General features: G+C 38.2%; 3 protein-coding genes across 3 annotated transcripts in view; 1 reads left to right on the forward strand and 2 right to left on the reverse strand.

Annotated features, from left to right (window-relative positions):
- The first annotated feature begins 1,106 nt into the window (after positions 1 to 1,106).
- On the forward strand, positions 1,107 to 11,095 carry LOC147179987 (glucose-6-phosphate 1-dehydrogenase-like). Its single transcript, XM_086067882.1, has 12 exons — positions 1,107 to 1,325; positions 2,423 to 2,460; positions 2,531 to 2,639; positions 3,686 to 3,903; positions 5,242 to 5,400; positions 6,229 to 6,354; positions 6,456 to 6,549; positions 7,656 to 7,842; positions 9,633 to 9,868; positions 10,311 to 10,387; positions 10,460 to 10,552; positions 10,943 to 11,095. Exons 1-12 carry the CDS (start codon positions 1,191 to 1,193, stop codon positions 11,028 to 11,030), a joined length of 1,560 nt encoding a protein of 519 aa, XP_085924008.1. The 5' UTR covers positions 1,107 to 1,190; the 3' UTR covers positions 11,031 to 11,095.
- A 607-nt stretch (positions 11,096 to 11,702) lies between these two features.
- On the reverse strand, positions 11,703 to 23,186 carry LOC147179988 (ceramide kinase). Its single transcript, XM_086067126.1, has 13 exons — positions 22,925 to 23,186; positions 21,335 to 21,430; positions 20,998 to 21,135; positions 20,808 to 20,936; positions 18,510 to 18,573; positions 16,600 to 16,745; positions 16,436 to 16,510; positions 15,349 to 15,501; positions 14,816 to 14,921; positions 13,736 to 13,839; positions 13,399 to 13,595; positions 12,997 to 13,301; positions 11,703 to 11,893 (listed from the first exon to the last, which is right to left on the reverse strand). Exons 1-13 carry the CDS (start codon positions 23,028 to 23,030, stop codon positions 11,812 to 11,814), a joined length of 1,701 nt encoding a protein of 566 aa, XP_085923252.1. The 5' UTR covers positions 23,031 to 23,186; the 3' UTR covers positions 11,703 to 11,811.
- A 1,328-nt stretch (positions 23,187 to 24,514) lies between these two features.
- LOC147179989 (rho GTPase-activating protein 4-like) overlaps positions 24,515 to 25,015 on the reverse strand; it is a 28,622-nt gene continuing 28,121 nt past the window's right edge. The window contains exon 22 of the mRNA XM_086067124.1: positions 24,515 to 24,727. Coding sequence (XP_085923250.1) covers positions 24,608 to 24,727 — 120 coding nt within the window. The 3' untranslated portion in view covers positions 24,515 to 24,607. The remainder of the gene's footprint in view (positions 24,728 to 25,015) is intronic.

Here is a 25,015-nt window from a genome sequence, read left to right on the forward strand (position 1 = left end):
GAATGTTTGCTTAGCAATTGCGCAGGGCGAGAAACATTCCTGACAAATTGTGCCGAGCGAAGGTTGTCGTGGAACCTGAACTGACACAATGTTGACGTCCGTCCTGCTTGGCAAGCTTTGAAGAAGAAGAAGCAAAAAGTCACACGAATGAAGCCACTTGCTGTTACTTTTTATTTTGATAAAACAAAGTGTCAAATGTTAGAAGTACACAAGGGGCGCTTTAAAAGATAAAGAGGTGATAATTGGGGTCCCGGAAAGTAGTAATTTTGCTGCATCAAAGTGGTGGGGCCAAAGGTCAAACAGTATTCTTTCACTTGGCCCCAGATCCTTGAACCTACAACACGTTCATTTGCTGATCTAACCCCCCCCCCCCCCCAATTCCAACCCCAAAGCACAAACAGTAGTAAAAAAGCTTCTTCTTTTTTGAGGGGGGAGAAATGGAGTGAAACATTTGATCATGGAATCAGAATTGGAGTGAATCATATCACAATTGAAGTAAACGAGAGAGTATCATCATCATATATAGTGAATCTTATTTGATTATAATTGGAGTGAATCATATTGCATCAAAGCAAACATGGACTTAATCATACTGTATTGCATCAGAATTTAAATGAATCGTATTGCGATGTGAAATGCATTGCATCATAAATGGACTGAATCACATTTCGTAAGTGAGTGCGTCATATTTATGGAAATTGGAAGGAATCGTGTCAAGAGATGTAAGCTAATGAAATGAATGAGTTTCAAGTTCAACATTGTTTGTTTTTTTAACACTCAAGTTAGGACATCAAACATCAATTCAAAGTTTCAAACGTCTCTTTTTAACATTCACACTATTAGAAAATCAAACAATTCGACAAAAAAAAGAAAAGAGAAAAGCCAAACATTAAACAATAAAAGATAAAGAAAATAACCTGTGTTTCAACACATTGTAATTGGAGTAAATTTCATAATATCACATCATAAATTAAGTAAATCCTAATGTATTTATTGAACAGCACTCACGACGCCCCGGCCAGGGAGGCTTGCAGTACTTCCTTTTGCCAGTAGGTGGCAGCATCAACCCATTTATTTATTTTTTCTTTGTGCAAGGCCACGATGACTTTTAACTTTGTGCTACCGACCGTGTGTGTGTGCGTGCACTGTGCATGTTTGTGTCATGTTGTCTCCACAGAGGCTGAGAGCTGATGGACGTGCAAAAGAAGGAAAATAAGAACGCGGAGCCCTTAAGCCGCTCGGAAGTTTTCAGCCAGCTCAGGAGGGAACTCCATGGACAGCTTGGGTCCGATCATTCCAACATATTCATCATCCTGGGAGCCTCGGTCAGTACAAGTTTCGCATCATCTTACTTCGTGGTTGTTAATGATTCACCGGCCATTGGCAATCTTTCGTTCAACAATGCGGGAAAGGGACTTGTGTCTATTAGATTGGCTTTGACCTATAAAGCCCAAACTCTTTGCATGTTTAAAAAGTGGCTTGTTAGTATGCATCAAGTCACATGCACATTAGTTACTTGTAAATGGAATGTGTTCAAAGTCTGCTCTCTCTCTCTCTGATGCCCTTCGGACCCCTCACTCAGGTTACAGCTATTATCATTTTGGAATCACAATGACACTAATCTTTATTGTAGAGACAAAAAAAAAATGTCCTTGTGCAGCTCAGTGTATTCTCAAATACTCAAATAATACCTATTCTTAACTAACTAGTGCCATAAAAATAAAAATAAAAAAAAATAAAAACTTCAGGTAGTAGTATAATCATGTTTTGCAACATACACTACTAAAAAAAAAAAAAAGTTTGAGATATTTGGCTTTTGAGTGAAATTTCAGGACGAGCCTAAAATCCATTCAAACTTTTACAGGTGAACTTAATGTGACCTTCTCTAAGAATGCACACGCGCCACCCCCCCCCACCCCCCCCCCCCCCCTCCCAAAATCAGCGCTATCTGACATCACACATATTTGCGACAAGACTTGTTTTTCCCACTTCGAGTCAACAGCTCACTTGTGAATAATATTCTCAGTCATCCAGGACATTTTCTTTTCATGGCATAGAATCGATCGCAACTGGACTGTTGTGGTTGTTTAATAAAAACAGTTTTAAGCAGAGCAGCTATATCAGCAACATAAAAGCGATTTATAATGTCTTGACCGGGCCGTCGATTATTATTTTTTAGACCGATTCATTCGTCCGTGTGGCGGTGCGCTCGCATCGTTAAATTCAAAAGTTCAAATTTGATTTAATATCCTGTTGTTGTTGTTGTTTTTTTTATTTGATTGTGTTATTTGATTTTATGTTTGTATGTTTCTTAAACTTAAATTCCGTTGCTCTGTACTTATGACGTGCAGTGACAATAAATTGAATTCCATTCCTTATACTGTCTCGCTGCTATAATAAATCGATTTATTTGATCTCGTAGGGGGATCTTGCTAAAAAGAAGATCTACTCCACTTTATGGTGAGTCTGCTCATGAATAAAATCTTGTGATTAAAAGTTTGATTTGTTGTAGTCAAGTGTGTTCTCTTAGGTGGTTGTTCCGAGATGGCCTGCTTCCGGAGGACACTTACTTTGTGGGCTTCGCCCGCTCGAACTTGACAGTGGAGGACATCAAGATGGCGTGTCTGCCTTACTTGAAGGTAGCCGTCCGTTGTTGCATTTACTTGTATTTTTTCATCTCTCCAAGTAGTTGAGGTCAGTGATAGCTGGTCACGCATAATCTAAGCTTCAGGTCGTTTTTGACAACAATAAAGTCTTCGACCATTAAAAAATAACCCCCCAAAAAAGTGAGTGCTAATGTGATAGCATAGACTTACACTCATAGATGCTGTTTTGAGGAGTTTGGCTTGTTTCTGTAATAGGTCAGCACGTCCGCCATATTTGATGTGGCACATCTGCCCGGGTATCTTTGACTGTCTCATGATTCGATTCCGATTTTTTGGGCCTGCGATTCGATTCAGAATCGATTATCGATTCAGCACAATTTTAGATTACAAAATATTTGATTGACAATGATTTCTGCTTCAATTTATAGATATATGCAAAGAATTGTCATGATCTACTCCAGTCTGACTCGCGAATTCTATTCATACAAAACGCTTCGGGAATGTATACAGAGAAGCATCTTAACATCCTACACTGCAAAAAACAACAACTTTTATTGTAATAACTTGATCGTGACTTTTTGCTGCTATGTGGCTACAACTTAACAGTGTATCAGAACGAGCGGAACCACACTGCCCCTAAGTGGCCAAATCGTGTACAACATAAACAGTGCTCCCAATCAAGGCACGCACAAACAAGGGCAAGACAGTATAAAATAATTGAAACAAAATTGATTTTGGGACATCTAAAATCGATTCTGAATCATGCTAAATGAGAATCGCGATTCTTATGAGAATTAATTTTTTGGGCACACCCCTACTGTAAATTAATACAAGTTAATGGACTGAAACTCATAAAGCAAAAAATAGATCAATATAACAATATCATAATCATAATACATTTAAGGAATCAGATAATAATTCACTTTTGACTTGCTTAAAACTGCAAAGTTAAGACTTGAGATTTCCTTCTCAAAGTGCAGTTTGACCAGGAAGCTGCACTTTTGTTGGCACACACCCGGATCAATAAAGTTATCTGGATGTGAATGCTAATTTCGGACGTCCGTGTTCCTCGATCTCAGGTGACTGATGGCGAGGGTGAGCGCCTCTCCGCCTTCTTCGGCAGGAACTCGTACCTGAGCGGTCGCTATGATGACGCCGGTTCTTTCCGCAAGCTTGATGCTCATGTGTCCTCTCTGCCGGGCGGGGCTGAGGCCAACCGGCTTTTCTACCTGGCGCTCCCCCCCACTGTCTACCAACAAGTCTGCACAAACATCCACGGCCACTGCATGAGCCCCAAGTCAGTACACACACACACACACACACAACCACACACACACACACGTTTATCTTTGTCTTATCATGGGGACTTCTCATTGACATAATGCCTTTCCCTAACCTCAACCATCAAAAATGATTGCCTACCCCCATTCCTTACCCTAACCTCAACCATACCCCAATTCAAACCAAAACTCTAAAACCAAGTCTTGACCCTCAAAAAGAGGTCTGTAGGGACCACCAAAATGTCCTCACAATTTCAAGTCGGTCCTCACAGTGGTAGTTAAACCTGGAAAAAACACGGCTGTATGGGCCCCACAATGTGGGAAAAACAAAAGTACACACACCCACACACACAGGTTTGTTTTACTATCTTTGTGGGGCCATCCCATTGACATAATGCATTTCCTCGCCCCAACCATCAAAAATGATTGCCTACCCCCATTCCTTACCCTAACCTCAACCATAACCCAATTCAAACCTAAACTCTAAAACCAACCCCTCAAAAAGAGGTCTAAACTTGTGGGGCACAGCAAAATGGCCCCACATGGACAGTTGGGCCCCACAACTCTTTGAAATCCCGGAATGTGGGCCCCACTATGTCACAAAAACAAGACCACACACACACACACACACACACACACACACTTACGCTCCAATAATGTACCCTTCTCCAAGAATTCCAAATTTTTCACACACACAAAAACAGCATTTGAGCAAGTAGACCATCATTCCCATTCAAAATACAAGCTTCTTTTGAACATTTTGGGAACTATATTCCGTATTCCTAAAATTCCTTAAAAAAAAATGCCAACGTTTACGAGATATTTGCTCGGTAGAAGCTCACAGAAAACATCAAGGCTGCCAATCTCGACTGGACAACACGGAAGCTTTTTGGAAGTCCCTTCTGTGTTAAATTTCCCTCCACATTTCTGCCGTGATTGAAAACGTTCCGCATTCTACATTTCGGAATTCGAAAACATTTCAGTTGCACTCACGCGCAAATTCCTACGCAAATTCCATCCTCCAGTTTGGCACTTTTCAGACAAAAATAAAATAACAAATCACGATCACAATTTGTAACTCCTCCTGATAACAAAAAACAAACTTTCAAACTGTTTTTTTTTTCCCTACAAACTTTTACTCCAGCATTGACGTTCATCGCCCTCCACAGAAATAGCAGAATATTGTTTTCGATACAATTAATGTGAAGATAGGTTCCTTTGGTCAACATCATCCCTATTTAATTAACAGTGGTCACTTAAAAAGAACAACCTAAAAAAAACTCAATACAAAGAATGGCTAAAAATCAATGAGTGGCCCCGCCCTGCCATGTGATAAGCATTCCCGTCCCCGGCAGAGGTTGGACCCGACTCATCGTTGAGAAGCCTTTCGGACGGGACCTGCAGAGCTCCCGAGACTTGTCCACGCACATGGCCTCGCTCTTTTCGGAGGAGCAGATCTACCGCATTGACCACTACCTGGGCAAAGAGATGGTGCAGAACCTCATGGTGCTCAGGTACCAGACTCACAACACACGCAAAGACACAAACCGTGAACACGCACCCACACGCCACCAATAGCGGCTCGGCTTGGGAACATCACATGATCCGAAACTCAGAAAACAGGTGAGCCGTGATTGGTTGTTAACCGAGCCCCGAGCAAGTGTGATGTCAATCTCAGTCAGCGGCACGTGTCAAAATGGCTGACTGGCTGAATTTTGCTGGTTAATTCATTTTCCACAATCGCAATATTAACTCATTCACTGCCATTGACGGTTATTGACGTCAAAAATTCATGTGAACTATTTCTATTAGTAATTTTTTTTTCCACTTTTCTTAACAAGAGTATGATAACCTAGAAACATTTTTTTATTGTACATTTAGAACAGATTATGATTAATCATGAGTTAACTATTGATGTCATGCGATTAATTACAATTAAAAATTAGGAGTGTCAGGCAGTTCAAATCGTAATTAATTGCCTGACTTCATGAGTTAACTCACGATTAATCACAAATTTTATATCTGTTCTAAATGTACAATAAAAAAATTCTAGGTTTTCATACTCTTGTTAATAAAAGTGGGAAAAAAATGTTAAACTAATAGAAATAGTTCAAATTAATTTTTGACGTCTATAGCCGTCAATGGCAGTGAACGAGTTAATTACAATGCTATTTAGTGGGGGCGCGTAAAATATCCTATTGTAAAAAAAAAGAAGGGGGGTTGACATCCCCTTACGTGCAGACTGACTAAACATTTGACCCTCTTATCATACTTTGACCCGGGTCGGAGGAAGACCTGCTGAACTCCACCGTTGTGTGCACTTTTATTTCTCCCGCTTCCAGATTCGGCAATCGCATTTTCGGACCCATTTGGAACAGGAACAGCGTGTCGTGTGTGGTGCTCACCTTCAAAGAACCTTTCGGCACATATGGACGCGGAGGCTACTTTGACAGCTTTGGCATCATTCGGTGAGCGAGCTGGCCAACTGCTGCGGGAGAGAAGGACGCCAATTTGCTCATTGTTTCTTCTTCTTCTTCTTCTTCTTCTTCTTTTTTTTGTATGAACGCAGAGACGTGATGCAAAATCATCTCCTCCAGATGCTCTGCTTGGCCGCCATGGAGAAGCCCACATCCACCGGGCCAGATGACGTGAGGAATGAGAAGGTAACAGACCTTTTCACACTGCACTTAGTTTTTTTCTTGTTGTTTTTTGGGTGTGCACAGTGGGGCAGTGTGCAAGATCGTGTGTCCTCCTGGTGTGCAAGCTTGCCCATATTTGGAAGTAAGGGGGGAGGCTATCACTGTTAGCGCTCTGAAATCGCCCTCTCCTATTGGACATGCCTTATGAAGACGGGAGCGCAAAAGAAGGATTACTTTTCACAAATATTTTATTAATATTAATACCTATAAATGTTTTCAAAGCATGTGAGAGAGGTAATGTGGAGCTACAATAGTGACAATAAGATTTGGTACTAAAAAAAAAAATTTCATTGTGGAAAAAGCTGGATTGACATTGAAACAAGTAATAGCATTGTAAAAGGTTGTATTGAAAAATAAAATACAGACATAAAAAAACAACACTTTTTTCTTTAAGCATATTTTTTGTATTATGATGTCTTTTTCAATGGCAATCTGCAGATTTTTGGCAGTTTTAAAGTGGGGGGCGGGGTTGGGGTTGGGGGCGGGGCTTTGAGCGCGAGAACGCCTTCCAGCTTTTCAGGAGAGGAGAGAGGAGAGCGCGCCCTCTGTTGGCTAAAGGCAATACTCATGGATAAGATCACCAGGAACTCCTAAACCGCCTGTAAGCCACAAAGGTTATATGTGGTTATATATTATGTTACTTACCACAAAGGTTATATGTGGTTATATATCTTACTTGTGGCTTTAAAACCACCATGTTTGAAATTAGTTTATGTATCATGTCATGCTAATATGCTAAATGGTTTACTACAGAAACATTAACACTGACGTAGAAAAAACTGATTTACAGGCAAAAAATAAAATATGTTTAAAGAAAATAGTGTTTTTTTAATGTCTGTATTTTATTTTTCAATACAGCCTTTTACAATGCCAATACTTGTTTCAATGTAGCTTTTTTTTCCCCACAATAACACATTTTTTTCCAATACCAAATCTTATTGTCAGTGTTGTGGCTCCATAATAAAAAACGTTATTCTTTCACCGGTGAGTCTGGAATGTTATCCCACACAATATTGACTGTTGTTTCTTCAGTCATTCATTTATTTTCTTTAATTTGTGTCATTCACAAGGTGAAGGTGTTGAAGTGCGTCGCTCCCGTGGACGCGTCCAAAGTGCTGCTCGGCCAGTACGTGGGAGACCCCGAAGGCGAGGGCCTCGCCAAATTGGGTTATCTTGACGACCCCACCGTCCCTGAAGGCTCCTGCACTCCCACCTTTGCCACTGCTGTGCTTTACGTGCACAATGAAAGATGGGACGGTAAGAGGAGAAAGCTCCATTTTGTTTTTTTCACAAAAGGCAAATGACAGGTATGACATCAGCAAAGTATTTTTGGTTTGGAAGCTTGGCACTTGGCAGCTTGAGCTAACATTTCAAGTATGAATTCAGTAAAAATAAATAAATTAATAAATAAAATAGGATACCATCTGAGCTCTTGTGCAAAACAAAGAGGGGCTTACTTGACTTTTTTTATGGAGTCCCTATTGTGAGTCACCAAATGTCACTATTGGTGACAGAAAAAAAAACACTTTGTGTTCCCTCCCCCAAAAACTTGTTTCATCACAAAAACTTTGCGTTCCTTCACAATGTTTGCGTGATAACAGTTGTTGTTTTTTCTCCGAGTGAGCGCAATTTTTTGCGAGGGAACATACAAGACAGGTGCAATCAAGATTATTATAGTTAACAAAAATGAACAAAATCACTAAATAAAATTGAAAAAGCATTTTTTGTTAATGAAATAAAATAAGTGTTTTAAAAAAAAAACGGTAACTAACTAAAACTATAATTATAGCATAAATGTCCTTCCTTTTCATCTTTGTCAGTTCATTTTATACATGAGCTTTCAGGGTTGATTTATTTTATATTTATTGTTGATTAATTTTAATTTTTATTTTTATTTTTATTTTTACTTTTACTTTTACTTTATTTTTTATTTTTATTATTTATTATTTAAAAAATAATAATTTAATTTTAATTTTAATTTTAATTTTAATTTTTAATTTTATTTAATTTTAAATTTTAATTTTAATTTTAATTTTTAAATTTTAATTTTAATTTTTAAATTTTAATTTTAATTTTAATTTTAATTTTAATTTTAATTTTAATTTGAATTTTTATTTCATTTCAATTTAAAAAATTTAATTTTAAATTTTTTTTAATTAATTTTTAATTTTAATTTTTAAATTTTAATTTTAATTTTAATTTCAATTTCAATTTTAATTTTAATTTTAATTTTAATTTTAATTTTATTTCATTTCAATTTAAAAAATTTAATTTTAATTTTTTATTTTTTTTAATTAATTTTTAATTTTAATTTTAATTTTAATTTTAATTTTAATTTTAATTTTAATTTTAATTTTAATTTTAATTTTAATTTTTAATTTTTAATTTATTTTATTTCATTTATTTATTTTGTACTATGGCAGTTGGAAATTGTATTTCTCATGCCTTTAAAAAAATATATATATTATTCCTTATATAAAAAAACAACTAAAATGAAGCATTTTCAAAAAAGTGCAAATGAATAAAATGTAATACACTAATAAAAGTAGCATATTTTTTAGACGACAAGTCACTTTTTTCATAGTTTGGCTGGTCCTGCGACGTATACTCAGGTGCGACTTGTATGCACTGAGCTCAGACTGGCACACGAAATTCCCGTTTTCTAATCGAGTGGACGGCAGCGAATGAGTTCCGGTTGGATTTGAAACTTTCGCTTCTAACTACAGAAGTTTTTCTTTTTTGTTTAAAACGGCTTGCCGTAAACGTAGATGGTCGCATTAGATTCCTGGTCGACTATTGCGACTTTGGTGCTGTAAAAAGTTAATTCCTGTTGTGGCGGAAGCCACATGCTAAACTAGCGATAGATCACACATTAGTTGCATTTTCTTCTTCTTGCCTATGGCAGTTGGCAAATACTTCTGGTTCACTACCACTGAAGGAAGGTGGAAGACGCCTTCCACCGGTGGCCACCGCCACTCGCTCGGTTGAAAAATCTTACATTTGTTGGTATTTGAGTTGTGATCGAGCTCCTTTTTGTTCCGTCGCAGGTGTGCCTTTTATCCTGCGCTGCGGCAAAGCTCTGAACGAGCGCAAGGCGGAGTTGCGGCTGCAGTTCACCGACGTGCCCGGCGACATCTTCGGAAACGAATGTCAGAGGAACGAGCTGGTGGTCCGCGTGCAGCCGGATGAAGCCATCTACCTGAAGATGACCACCAAGAGGCCCGGGGGCCACTTCAGCCCAGAAGAGACCGAGCTGGACCTCACCTACAGGAGCAGATACAAGGTGAAAATGATAAAGACATGATGGCAGCACGGCGCCCTAGTGGTTAGCACGAACGGGTTTTCAGGTTCGGGGTTCCAATCTGAGCTTTCCTGTGTGGAGATGACATCACAAAAATGCCCCAAAAAAATAAATAAAAGTGAAAATAAATATGGATAGAAAAAATAGAATTCAAAATTTTAATTAAAAAAACTAATATTAATAAAAACAAAAAACAAATATATATATATATATATCCATAAATAAATAAATACATAAATAAAAGTGAAAATAAAACTGGATGTAACAAATATAATTCAAAAATGTAATACAAAAAATACATATAAATAAAAACAACAATCCATATCCATAAATAAATAAATACATAAATAAAAAGAAAAGCGCAGACGGGCGTGTGTTTGTGTGAAGCATTTCCGAAATAACGTCTCCCGTCTCATCCGGGCAGAACGTGAAGCTGCCGGACGCGTACGAGAGGCTCCTCCTGGACGTCGTCTGCGGCAATCAGATGCATTTTGTGCGAAGGTTTCCGCCACACGCTTCACCGCTTTGCTCATTGCTGAAAACGCGCGCTGCTCACGTCCACTTGTCTTCCAGCGATGAGTTACGAGAAGCCTGGAGAATCTTCACCCCGCTCCTCCACCAAATCGATGAGAAGAAGGCACGTCCTTTACCCTACAAATACGGGAGGTAAATATGTTTGATCCGAAATGTGATACATTTGCTGGGAAATGTTCTCAAAACGTCGGAATTCCAAATTTTGACGAATTGTGTAATCTCCCTTTTGTTGAATTTTTATTGCGATTTGGGCTTTTTCGCGTAGAACTATTTTCAAGTTCGGCCTCAACAGAATGGAAAATCTAAATTCTTGCTTACCAGCAACTTCATTGTAAAGCAATATTTGAAAGTGTACTGAGAGTAGAATTGATACCATGCTTAAAGTTGCTATGCTAACATGGCGAGATGATAACGACTGTTACTGTGGATTTGCAATATTTCCTTTTGGAAGACATTGTGGACAATGTACACAAATAAATATTCAGTCCACTTCAAGGTCTTTGTTTGTTTTTTTGTGCTCAGTCGCGGTCCAAGCGAAGCAGACGAGCTGCTGAGGACGGCTGGATTCCGCTATGAGGGCAAATACAAGTGGGTGCAACCCCACTTGTGACACACGGACGGCATGGGCCGCTGTTGGCAGGTTGAGAAACAATAAAGTTCACTCGGTTTCACTTTTGTCATTTGTTTGGTTGTGTATTTTGGCAAAACATTTCTTGTTAGCCATGATGGATGAATGGATGGACATGGAGTCGCGGTGACTGCTTATTGGTGGCTTTTTGTGTGTGTGTGTTTTTTTTTTTACTTGGAAAAAAACTGTAAAATCGTTTTTCAAAAAGTATTCTCCTTCCCCCAAAATACTTTTAGCCCCCTAAAATATTTGCAGAAGCATTTTTTTTTACATGTAGAACGAGGCAGCCCCGAGATGGGTGAAAAAAAAGGTGGATCAATATGATTATATAATTATTACTTCACCAACCTTATTTTAATTCGATTGCTGATTTAAACGAGAACACATTACGCAAAGAAAATGCTTGACTTGAGCTCTCCTTTAACAATCCGCTGTGTTCATTGTGTGCTGGCGACCGGCCCATTGCTTGTCAGCGTGCCCTGACTTTGAATTAATGAAAGGCAGGGACTGACTTTTTTTAATTAATTTTTTTAAGAAGGCATTAGATAAAACATTTTTTAGGGAAGGCACTATATTGGCTGCCAGCCAAAGTCAACTGGGATACGTTCAAGTTCACCCGTCAGCCAAATGAGGACAAATGCTATGGAAAGTGTATGAATGGATATAAAAATAAATAGTTTATTGATTTCATTCCCGTGGATGATTAAAAACAACATTTGGCAAGCTCCCCAAAGATGGAGGGCTCTTTTCTTCTTTTGGACTTTCACATTTGGCCAGTTGGTGGTTGCGCGGCCGCCGTATCTTCAATGCCCCTGGCGTAAAGTCGCACCAGCTGCCCGTGAATCCTGATGGACGACACAAGAACATGCTGAAACCTGATCGTAGACCAGGAGCGGCAAACCACGAGATTGCCAATTGAGTGATTGCATCTCCAGCTGGTAATGAATAGAAAGTACAGCAATTTAGATGTATATACTTCTTCTCATAAATATTGTTTATTTGATTAATTTCATCAAATAATAATTAAATTAATCGCAAATATATATTTTAATTCTTATCAAAATAACCAATTTCAGACTAAATTGATTACTTTATTCCTGAAATGAACAATTTTACATCCACATTCAATTTGAGTGATTACATTTAAATTTAGTATGAAAGTTCAAATAAATAAATTAAAATTAATTGTATATACACATTTTTTGAATACTGAAATGAACAATTTTACATAAACCTTTCATTGAATATTTAAAATTAAATAAATAAATAAATAATAATGCATTTTATTTATAATGTCCTTTACATCGCAAGATGTCAAAGGGCTACAAGTAGGGAAGAAAACGACGTGCATTTTTTTAGTTACAAAAAAAAAAAAACATAGGTAGGAGGGGAGACCATAGGTTCTGCTAAAAAGAAATGTCTTAAGAGTTCTTTTAAAACAGTCAATAGAATGTGGTGCCCTCAATTAAGTACAAAACAAAACTTGGTTTTACTTAAATAAACAATATTATGTAAGCATTTTATTTGATTGCATAATCAAAATTAAATTAGGTATATATATATAAAAAATAATTCATAAAAATTGTACATACACATTTTATTGAAGTTATAATATATATATATATATAATCAGGTATCAAACTAATTATATTTTTTAAATAGTTTTACATATATATTCAAAATAATTAGTTATTTAATATTTACTAATAAATTAAGTAAAAATTATACAATAAAAAAATGTCATGAGTAATTTCATAAAGATCTATTTTTACTGGGCTGGCGGTGAATGACTTAAAATAATAATACATTTCATTTAAAGAGTGTTAGTCAAAAGAAAATATACCAAATACAGAAGCGACTTTCCCCCCCTAATTTACAAATAAAAGGGCCCATCAATCTGTTTTAAGAACCAAACGTGGCCCTTGATGAGGCAAACGAGTGGCGCCACCTGCAGAGAATGTCGGTGAAGGGCAAAATCTCCCCGTCGCAGTTCCACACGGACTTCGTGGGAGCTTTGCTGCAGCAGACGCCGCAGAGGAGCCCGCACGGGGCTTTTGGAGGTTGCGCGCATTTGTCGGTCAGATGCTGCTGAGATCCGTTCCTGCTTGCGTCCTCCTCGTATCCTCTCTCCTCCTCCTCTTCTTTTGCTAGACTGGCTTCTCCCGCCTCCTTGTACACGTCCTCTTCTTCGCCAGAGGCCACCGAGAAGCGAATTGCCTTCACACGGTGGACCTCCACAAACGGGAGGTCAAACTAACCACAAACCGGGAAGGGAAAAAAAAGCATCATATAGCAAATGAGCCCCGATTGCGCATCTGTGTGTAACAGGTACGAATAACACATGTGTCACCTGGTCCTGTGAGCTGGTGTGCCTGTAGAGGTACTTGAGGAAGCCCAGCGGGTGCGAGTCCCAAACCAGGATGAGGTCGCCCGTCCCGTCGGCCAGGTGGGCCGAGGGCGAGAGGCCCAGAGGACTTTTGGGACACGAGCACGACATGCTGGTCAGGGTCACGCAGCGGAACCTGCCCTCCACCCTCACCCAGTCACCTGAAGCGGAGGGATAAACAAATGTCACTTGCTAAGAGCTTCACATTTCATCACCATTTCATCCCTGCATCCTTTACAACAAAGACAAAAATCGAGAGGAAAATACGGGGACACGCTGAGAAATGCTTTGTGTGCGCTACCTTCGGAGTCATTGCTGATCTGGCTGAGGTGCGAGCGGCATAGTGAGCTTGAATCTGAAGACTGGGGGAAAAGCCTCTCTGTGCTCCTGGAACATACATCGCACCTGCACGCACACATTATTGCGCAGGAGCCAGATGGACATTGAGTGATGAGAGTTAGTGGTGAATAAAAATGTGTCATTAGGACTACGGCTCGACCAAATTGTTTTGTTTTTTACACATTATAACAGAGAAAAAAGGGCAATTTTTTTTTGTTATGTTGTAAAGTTAAATGACAAATTACTGCAAAAAAAAAAAAAAGGCGGTAATTTAGGGCCAGATTTTTTGGGAGGGGATAATATTCCGAGAGAAAAAAACTGTCTCTCCCCCTCCGCCTCTCATTAATCATAAATTAACCATGAATGAACGCAGATTAATAGCAATATTAATTTTGACCATAGATTAGCCTTTAGCGTGATAGCGGATAGCTACGTTTAAGGTAGCACAGGTTGTGTTTGAACAATAAACATAATTTCATGCATTAAAGTAAAGCATTTAATAAATGTTTGCGTATCGCATTTAGAATATTTGTTCATGTCAATACATTAAGGTCATTTTTCCCCCCATTTTCAATTATGCAAGTAATTAACTGATTAGAAAAAGGGAAGGATGAGCGGGTGCAGTGGATCCAAAAATGTTGAAGACGTCCTCATAATATTAAATGTCGAAAAGAATTAACACTTAACTGGTGCTCTTCAAATTTGGCGGGATTTTTTTTAAATTAAAAAAAATGCCTTTTTTACTAGGCGATTAATCGTGATTAATCGTAATTCTAAAATGTGATTAATCTGATTAAAAAATGTAATCGTTTGACAGCTCTAATATATATATATATATATATATATATATAAATAAAAAATATGTGGTCGTATTATACAACCTTTTGATTACTTTCCTATTGAAATTTAATTCTATCAAATGTTGTAATTGGCATGACCTCAAAAATGTCAAACCAGTCTGGCCCCAACGTGGCCTACATTTATTCTAATTTTAAAAAGAAACCCTTCTCTTATCATGTATTTTCACTTCCTAATTGTCTACCCTGAGAGGCAGCGCGTCTTGTCCCTGGGGCTGGAAAGCATCGGGTCTGCCGGCAGGAAGTGAACGACGCCCGCGTAGCTTCTGTTGCTCAGATACACCAGCGCGCCTGCACGCACAAAACACCCTGACATCAGTCACACCGCATAAAGCGCTAAGAAAAAGGATGCGAAGCCTTCGGAATGACCGGCATTTCTGCAAAGACACCTACAAGACAACCATCGACAAGCTCAGTCCGCTCAAACGATAGCCACACAAATTATTTTCCATTCTCTAGAAATATTGCTTGTTGTGAAAGATGCCCATAAAAATAAGCTCTCAGAAGAGCAAAAATATTTTTTTAACCTGCAAGATAAGACATATTGTCAATAAATTGAGTACGGGTAAGTTCAGCACTAATCTCCCTAAAAATAGAGAAAGCATTAGCACTTTTGCTACTTCCTGTTACGAGGTCGTCCTGCTTAATGAGAATCTTAGTCCGAGGTCAAAGTGCAGGCCACGCCAAAGGGCTCACATACTTTTTCGTGGGCTCGTACCGGCATAATCGTATCTGAGCGGCCCCATCCAGCGGTTTTTCTCGCTCTGGGCCAGCACGTCCCCGTAGAAGCCGTAACCCAGCAAGGACACAGAATAGCGCACCAGAGTGCTGGCGTGATGCACCGAGCACACGTCCAAGGGCTGAGAGTCGCCTGCAAACACAACCGGACAATCTCGGCGTCACGCTTCGTTGAATCACGAACAGCGAAACAAAACAAAAGGAAAACAGGAAAAAAAAAAAGGGGCTTGATCATTTTCCTTTGGTGTCATCAATACATTTATACTCATCGTCTTACACAAGCTCTTCCCTGAATTGCCAATTTGCAGTTTTAAGGTGCTAACGCATTACACTTGGTTTTCATGGCCGCAGGGACGATAATTATGTCGGACCAAAACTGCCCCAAAAAAAAAAGAAGAATGAATAAATAAACAATTATATATATACACATATATATAAAAATTTATAAATAAAAAACAAAATTTAAAAAATATAAATATTTATTATTTATAATATGACATACGTTGCAAACGTGCCCGTATTTGGTGTTGGTTGCTAAACAAAAAAAAACAGGAAGTAGCGTGATGGCTTTTCCCGCCAGTTTGGATGAAAAGTCGACCACAGCTCAGCAAGAAAGATTTGTCACCGTTTCATTGAAAAGCCAGTGCTTTACTTTTTATTGAAAAAAAGAAGAGGCAATGGGTTCATGTGTTTCTAATGGCACGGCAGGATCGGAGGGAATTTAGGCTCGTCCTTCAACAGCGAGATTCATTGAGCTGCAGCTAGAGCCCAAAATATCGCTTGCTAATGTTTCGAGAGAAGAAAAGAAAAAATGATCTAATAATGACAATTTTGATTCAAATGTAATTAATTAAAAATAAATTAAATATTAATTATCTAAAAATGACATGTGTAACTAAAAAGTAATTGATGACTTAAAATGCTCATTTTTTATTTAAAATTGAATTTAATTGAGTCCTCCATTTTCTCCTGCAAACTGTTTTAAGCATTCAACTCAGCCCAAACAATTCTTGCTATCTGTCCTAATGGAGAGGAAGTGTGGAAAAGTGGTTTTCTTTTTTCTTTACCGATGATGATGTGCAAAGCCGAAGTGACGGGATCGATCGCTCCCACGGTGGCGTAGCACACGCAGTCTGTGGAGCCTGCGGGGGAAAATAAATAAACACACACTGAAGAAGAAGAAATGACAAACGCTCACGCGTGTGAGCGGCTTTCGGTGTTTGGCGCCGACCTGCCGGGATGATGCCGATGTGGAGCGGACACGCTTGCAACACAACAGACGGCTCGTTCTCGCACAGGCCCGCCTCCTGTTGCGTGCGGCCGATCACGCCGTGGAGCACCTCACTGAACATGCCGTCGCCACCGACGCACACCACGCTGTCAGAAACACGCACACACAAATTGTTGTGAGTGAGAATTCACTTACACACCAAAGTTATTTTCAATCACAAAAACTAACAAAATAAATAAAACTACAAATGAAAAAAAACTTTTTTTCTTTTTTTTTTAAACGAGCTGAAATGACATTTTATGTAGCATTATAGCGAAAATGTCCTTCATTTTTGTCTTTGGTCAAATATCTTGACAATAGCCTTTTGTTGATCATTTATGACTGAAACGTCTTCTAATTAGTAGATTAACACCCTAAATGTTCACAAAGGGTACTCCTGCAAGCCTCTGGCCAATAGTTTTCAGACTGGATACGGGTTCGAATTTCTTGCCCTCTGACGGACGTCATGTGTATGCGAAGATGTGTGTGTGCAGATTCATTTATTGTCAACGGGTGGCAGCAGCAATTGAATTTTGCTTTTGGCTTTCATTTCATACGTAAGCATTTGGGGTTCATTTTGAATGAATATTTTTTTTCGGATGACAGCACGGCCGTTAGCCGGAAGAAAGGAAGTTGAACAGTCGTCTTGGAGTTGTGGTCCTTCGTCCTTACTGTGTGTCGCGTAGAAGTGACATCATCTAGCAGCAGCTAATAAAAAAGCGCCACCAGATGGCGCCACTCCTGAGTGACAGACGTGCTTGTGGCTGAATGGTTTTTCCGCAGCCAAAACGTGAGCTAGGTAACAATTCTCTCTTTAAAAAAACAAAAAACAGCTGAGTTATACAGTACCTGTGTTTGATTTCTAGATGCTTGCTTTTTTACTATCCTTTTAAAATAAAATGTTGTTGAATTTTTACTAGACAATACTTACCATGTTTTTTTTAATACAAGGTGCATACAAGAAAGTAATACACAAAATACAAATAATAACTTAACTACAAAAAAACATCCCCCCTCCAAAAAAACACCTAAAACAAATAAAAACTACCAAACATACTCTAAAAAATAATCAAAACTAACCGAATTAAAAATAAGTAAAAAATAAATAAATAAACTAACTATAATGAACATTTCTAAACTATTATAACCTTGATACACACACACACATACCCGAAATAAAATAATAATAACTAAACTACAACAAAACATTCCCCCCCTCCAAAAAAAAAACTAAAATAAATAAAAACTACCAAACCTGCTCTGGAAAATAATTAAAACTAACTGAATTTAAAAAAAAATCCAAAAGAAACAAAATAAACTAACTATTATGACAATTTCTAAACTATTATAACCTTGACACACAAACACACACATACCCAAAATTTAAAATAATAACTAAACTACAACAAAACATTACCCCCCCAAAAAAAACACCTAAAACAAATAAAAACTACCAAACCTACTCTGAAAAATAATAAAAACTAACTGATAATGAAAATGTCTAAACTATTATAACCCCAAAAAAAACACCTAAAACAAATAAAAACTACCAAACCTACTCTGAAAAATAATAAAAACTAACTGATAATGAAAATGTCTAAACTATTATAACCTTGCTATACACACCCGAAATAAAAAAAAATAAAAAAAATAATAATAACTAAACTACAACAAAACAAAAAAACACTTTAAAAAAAATACAAATTACCAAACCTGCTCTGAAAAATAATCAAAACTAACTGAATAAAAATAAAAATGAACTAAATAAAAAATTAATTTAAAAAACTAACCATAATGACAATTTCTAAACTATTAGAACCTTGAGACCCCCCCCACCCCCCCCCCACCCACACACACACACACACACATACCCGTCAAAGCCGGTGAGATCTTTCTTGAGGAGGTGGTCTCGGGCTTGGTTGGCTCGCTCTGTTACTAAATATAAGAACAAAGAATGACATCAGACTATAAATACCGTAATACATGATCTAAAAATCTGCCATAATTATTTATGTAAGTTCAAGATTTGTCTTGACACGCACCAGCGAACAGACAGACCAATATTTGCCTGACTGGCCCAATGTGACAAATTGTTGAGATGATTAATGATGAATTATTATCATACACTAGTTTCAAGTTGGATCCATAAATGAAAACACTCCTTATGCAGTCAATGATTATTCAATCGGGATTCTTCTGGCTATGTTGTTGTGACTTTGTTGTGACTCAAATGGAAGTACTTGTAATCGTACTTGGTCTGAAAAAGTGTTATTAGGGTTGTAGCGGAAACTTTATTGATGATTTGAGAATAGACATGAATTGCATCACTGTAAGAGTTGAAAGATATTTCAAACTCATGCAAGCAATATAAACCAATACAGCCTCCCGTTTTTTTCAATCAGACGCCTACTAGTTGCTATGCCCCTCCTGCACAGTAGGTGGCGCTCTGTACCACAATATGTTGTAATCCACCTCAATAGGACTCTAGAGAAGAAGAATCTCACAAGACACTTCAGATCAGTGCATCAAGATGACACGTTTTTGGCAATGTCATGTTGGTTTCCCCGTGAGATGTGAGTGACTGTTTAAAATATTTTATATTCAAATAGATTGTTTTGAACGGACATCAATAAGTTCAAGTTGTTTTGCACAAGCTAAAAATAAATCCATGAGCTGAATGGCAAACGAAGACGTGAAACAGGAAACAGAAGTACCAAATTAAAAGCGTGGATTTCAAAATAATAGATTTAACACAAAATAGCTTGAAGAATACAGTTTAGCACTTACTCACTTAGTATATAATATATGCCCTAACGTTTTTAGTCTAGAAGTGGGGGGTTTAATAGCAAGATTTAATAACATTATTATTAAATAATAACATTATTACCATTGTGTGGTTGTAAATAAAGTGCTCGGAGTAACAAATGTATTTATTTTTTCATAGGGTGTGTGGAAAATTAAACAAGAAAATATGACATGCTCTTTAAACGAAAACAATTTCAAACAAATTGCAAATTTCATTCATGTTTAACACTGCTAATTGTTTATTGTTCAAATATTGTACATTTTGTCGAGCACATTATGAGCAAAAATCTCCTGTGTGCTATAATCAGGCTTGGGGAGTAACGGAATACATGTACCGCCGTTACGTAATCAGATTACAATTTATTTTTAACTGTATTCCGTTAGTTACAGGATTTTTTTTTTAACCAGATTACAGGTACTTTTATTAAAAATGGAGATTACTTCGAGGGATTACAATTTCTACAATGAGAGAGAGTGCGAAAGAGAGCGAGGGCGAGAGGGCGAGAGAGCGAGCGAGAGAGAGAGAGAGATAGAGAGAGAGAAGGACAGAGCGAGAGAGAGCGCGACTAGTCGTGTCCTCCACACGCGGGCAGTTTGAAAAAGCTTCACGGATGGAAGGAGGAAATGGCGACCGGTATTCGCTGGAATTTACTCGGAGCGAAAGTTCGAGCTGAGGGTCCAGCGGCATGCTACGCGCTGTAGCTTCTTGCTAGCTAGCCCGCTAGCCAACAACCATAATGTGAGTTACACCTTCCAAACAAATCTTCCTCCCACCAATTCACTATTTAAACATCATGCACAACATATACACGGCGTGTGATTATATGTGTAATCCAGTTATATGACTTTAAAATTATGGTACTTGGATTACGTTACTAACTACATTTTTTAGCAGGTTACTTGTAACTGTGACGGATTACATTTTAAAAGTAACCCTCCCAAGCCTGGCTTAAATAAATGTTAAATGTTCTTAAATATATTTCAATATTTAGAGACTCAGTTTGAAATTAATTATTAATAAAAGTATTTGGCATAATCTGGCTCCGCCACTGTAATCAAAAAACGTGTACCTGTGCTACGTATTAATAAACAACCTATTAAACAAAATGTACCTTTTGCCACTTCAGCGGGGCCACCAATACAAAACTATCAAGCTACTTTATGTACCAACAGCACGGAACCCGGAAGTGCCTCTTCAAAACAAAAGCTACAGCCCAAAACCGGTAGTGTCGGTTTCGATTTACAAAGCGAATTTCAAAATAAAATACAGTACAATCAATACTCCGGTAAGATATAATTACGGATATTTACAAGTATCTCTAAATAAGTCCGTCTGTTGTAGGCGACCTTGCGTGTTTTCCTACCGATAACGTGACAGCTGATTCCAGCCAGCTCAAAGAGAGGAGCGGCCAGAGAGTTGTAGATGTGCCGTCCTTTCTTTTTACCTCCAAACGGATTGATGAAGACCAACAATCTGCTCGGACGCAAAGGACCTGAAAGAGGATGGGCATGATGACCACGTTTCATTTTCAAGCCTTTGACGTGACGCCTTACAATGAGTTTTGAGAGCAGCTCGCAGATGTTTGGTCCACTGCTCTCTCAGGACCCGACTGGGGCAGCGAAACTGGGTCTGACCCAGTCGCCATAGCAACCCTCGGGCGCTCCCGCCGCTCACACGCTTCACGTAGAACACTGGAAGGGAAATGAAATGAAAACCATTTGCCCACTCAAAATGCTTCATCGATTTACGCTAGTGGCGTCTAGTGACCATCAGAACAGTTACATGCTCCTCCACTAGATGGCGGAATAATAGCTTTGTGTTCAACCAAACATTTCACACTGCCAAGTGTTGAAAGGCATTCGGCAGATAATCCATCTTTTGACAACTCACCAGTGAAGTCCTTGTCAGAGTCCTCTACCGACTTGCGAGGGAGGACGCTAACTCGCCCCTCCTCCACGCCGACAACATCCGCCACCGCCACCGAAACTGAAAACCAAACAAGCGGCGTCATGAAACACAAGAAAGTCAACCATCTAGTTAACGATCTGCCTTTTTTTTCTCATTCAGGGCACAAAGAAGACACCGAGTTCATTTGATCGTCAGCATCAAGGCTTAGCATGAAAAGTCAAAAGTGATCCTGTGGTGATGAAAGAGATATAAAAAGTCTACACACCCCTTTGTGGTATAAAACATAAAAAAAAAAAAAAAAGACCAAAGTAAATCCTATAACCTGTACAAAGCAAATATATATATATTTTCAAGAGGGGAAGTAAAATTAACAACTGAGTGATGTGATTACAAAAGTGTGCACACCCTACATTCAAGCTCATGTTAAGGAGCCAGCAAATGAGGTTGCTCTAGTAGGCTTTTCTTGAACGCCCCCCCCCCCCCCCCCCCACCATTCCTCACACAAAACTTTCAAGCCGAATACTCTATTTGAACGGCGTTGACAGCGGGTTCTACACCCGACACCACAGTGAGATCATGTCACAGTTGGGCTCGTTGATGCTGTTGAACCGGTTGTGCGTGTTTGCCGCTCTTCCTCCAATTGCTCACAATAACACAACATTGACACCACATGCTGTGGTTAACAAGTTACAGTGTATGCGCATGCGCGCGCGCTGTCATGGGAGCTTGTTGCTGCTTTTTGCACCTCCAAAAACTTAAGTGTGTACGTCATCTCATCACAAAGTCGAACTGGTGGCCTCCTCCATGCTACATCCGCAGTACTGTCAACTTTGACCTACTGTCCCTCACAGCAGATGAAAAGTACAGAATAACTCAACAAAAATTCAATTGCATTTTAATCTGTGGACTTTTTTTTTTTTTTTAACCAGATCATGAAAACACAAGGGTGTTGTTATAGCAAATGCAGAAAGACTTCATTGTGACTTGATGTTTATGATTTCTTGTTTCAGTTTGATTTGTTGTTGCAAAAGCATTAACTGTATGATGCTTGGTATTTTTATTTTATTTTTTAAACTATGGAAATACTAGGTCCTCTCTGTGAAAAGTACTATACGTATTTTGTAGTTAGTTAAAGAATATATATATATATATATATATATATTATTACTGTGTTGTTTTCATTCTGCACGAAGATTTTTTTTAATTTGAACGTATCCACTTTTTATTTTTTACCATTCTAAAAACCAAACGTCTCAATTGTCAAAGATTCACAAAATTCTGTACATCCACATCAAAAACTTTCCCACCTTTTTTTTTTGTTAGTCCACATTATAAGCAGTAAAATGATCAGATTATCGAAGAAGAAAAAAGTATCTCAAGTCTCGCGATACACACGTCAACTAATTTACAGAAATGGCATTTTACGTCAAGAAAAAAAAAAGCATCAACTTGTTTAAGTCACATACAGTACAAGCTTTGGTTATGGACGATTTCAGAACATGAGATGCTGTATTGTGTGTACGCGAGGGGAGAGTAAAACAAAAAAATAAAATAAAGTGAAAATCTGCGTACTTGTTTGATCCTGCCGGTTCTTCTTATCCACTCGGGTCCAGTTGAAGGTCCAGCCGGTGAGCGCGGCTCGGTAGCGCCTTTTGCCGAGCCACAAGCTCGACTCCATCCGGACGCCACACTTTGCTGCAAGTTCACCCTTGAGTCAAATTTGCAACCTTCACTGGCGTGCGTGTTCCAAAAGCAGGAGTTGGCGTGTGCACGCGATGGACCAATTGCGGTGCTGCTTGTTTTTGTTTATTTAGAAGCGACCAACGTGTAAGAAGAACGCTGATTGGCCGATGTGGCGTAGTCATTTGAATATGTAAAATAAGGGCCGGTGGGAAAATTTAGGCTCAAGGCCAGGATCGTATTTGAATTTGAAAACGAGATGGGAAGGAAACTAGTACAAATGTATGTGTAAAATAGTTTTAAATGATTATAAAATAATGTATCTTTTCGTAAATGTATTTATTTTTTATTTTGATGCTTATATTTTTCTATGTTCGATCATTTTAATTCTTCCGCCCAGTTGCAGTGGTTTTTAGAGTGTTCAGTCGTAAAACGGAGTTGAGAATTAACCAATCATTTAATTTAAAATATATATTTTTACTAACATTTACAATGACTCAACAAACCAATTGTATAATTGATACGATTGAATAAAAAAAAAAAATACAAATGCATTCATTTACAAATAACAATTTTAGGAAAAATGGCAAAATATTAAATTAGATATAAAAAACAGGTATTTTTAAAAATAAAAGCCTGCATTTTCCAAGTTAATTGTAATTTTTTTATTTATATATTACTCAACCAATTGTTTTCTTTCTTTTATTTATTTATTGAATTTATTCTCTGTAACAATGTCCATCCATTCATTACTGTAATAGTGCATCCAGTGGTACTCTAATTTGGTTTTATATATATACTTTTATAGGTTATGGCAAAACATTTTTAAATCACTTTACTGTGGAAAGCGCTTTGGGCACCACATGGTGTCGAAAGCACAAATTGTGCCATGTGTCCACCAGGTGGTAGCATTTAGCCGTTATTTAAAGGGTTCTTCAATCCACTTGACATCGTACGCCGAATCTTCCCGCCAAAGCCACTTCGAGCAGATCTCCAAGAACCCAAGCTCGATTACCTCCGTGATGACTTTATAGCTACAGGCTGCCTTCGAGTTTTCCATGTAAAAATGGACTAATTACGACTTCATCCTCTGCCTTCAGACCCGTCGCCACGGGCGGGCCAAGTTGGGTTTTTGATGAGCAAGTTTCATTTTCATAAAATAAATATTCAGGACTCTTCCAATCTTTTTAAATGACATGCATGGTTTTGTTTTTTTTAAATAAGTCCTGTACATAAGATTACCATTTAGAAGTGATACTCGTCAATTATATTTTTTTCAACCGGGGGAGCGTCTTATGCTGTGCTTCTGTAAATTGGAGGTCAGCATGTAAAACTTGGGTGGGGGTGGATATTATTGAAAGTGTATCATGTGAGTATTCGTTCAAGATGTCATGCGAAGATTGCGAAATAAGTTGTGTGTGAAAGCACTTGTGCATTGATCCAATATTTCAAAATATGTGTATATATATATTTTTTTACAAGTCATTTTCACAGCTTTAATGTTTTGCAAATTCATTTTGTATAATCATGTGCCCTGATTCCAAATGCGAACCCCCCCCCCAAAGTTTCGCTCCCTCACGCCCTCCTTTCCTTTGGGGCGCCTGCAAAGGAGGAAGACGAGGAAGAGGAGGGCTCTTGCGGCGTGTGCTTGGAGACGAGCTCTTTGAAGACCGAGTCCATCTGGCGACACACCACCTGGGAAAGGAGAGGCGCGAGAATATTGTGTGATTTTCACTTCATTCAGCTCAAGATTCCGCTCATTTGTTACTTCCAAAAATTAAAACATTGACATTTCAATCGGAGGTGAAAATTTTACTTTTAAAAATAGGAATTTCAACTTGTGTGGTGAATTTAAAAAAATTAAAAAGTTGGAACTAAATCGCAAACAATTCCTGACAAACCAATTAATGGTGCTGTAATAAATCAAGAGGTTTTGTGTGTGTGTGTGTTTATATTTCTGAGTGTAGTTCACTACCGTTTTGT

The sequence above is a fragment of the Leptonotus elevatus genome, chromosome 2 (genome assembly GCF_054856555.1).
Source record: "Leptonotus elevatus isolate MCC_2025b chromosome 2, RoL_Lele_1.0, whole genome shotgun sequence".
Classification (NCBI taxonomy): domain Eukaryota; kingdom Metazoa; phylum Chordata; class Actinopteri; order Syngnathiformes; family Syngnathidae; genus Leptonotus; species Leptonotus elevatus.

Excerpts from the sequence above, each read along its gene's own strand:
- LOC147179987 (XM_086067882.1), top strand. The coding sequence starts at position 1,191 with ATGGACGTGCAAAAGAAGGAAAATAAGAACGCGGAGCCCTTAAGCCGC. Across the intron at positions 2,461-2,530 it reads AAGATCTACTCCACTTTATG|GTGGTTGTTCCGAGATGGCC; the intron begins GTGAGTCTGCTC and ends GTGTTCTCTTAG. Across the intron at positions 5,401-6,228 it reads CAGAACCTCATGGTGCTCAG|ATTCGGCAATCGCATTTTCG; the intron begins GTACCAGACTCA and ends TCCCGCTTCCAG.
- LOC147179988 (XM_086067126.1), bottom strand. The coding sequence starts at position 23,030 with ATGGAGTCGAGCTTGTGGCTCGGCAAAAGGCGCTACCGAGCCGCGCTC. Across the intron at positions 13,596-13,735 it reads GATCAGCAATGACTCCGAAG|GTGACTGGGTGAGGGTGGAG; the intron begins GTAGCGCACACA and ends CCTCCGCTTCAG. Across the intron at positions 11,894-12,996 it reads TTCACCGACATTCTCTGCAG|GATTCACGGGCAGCTGGTGC; the intron begins GTGGCGCCACTC and ends GTCGTCCATCAG.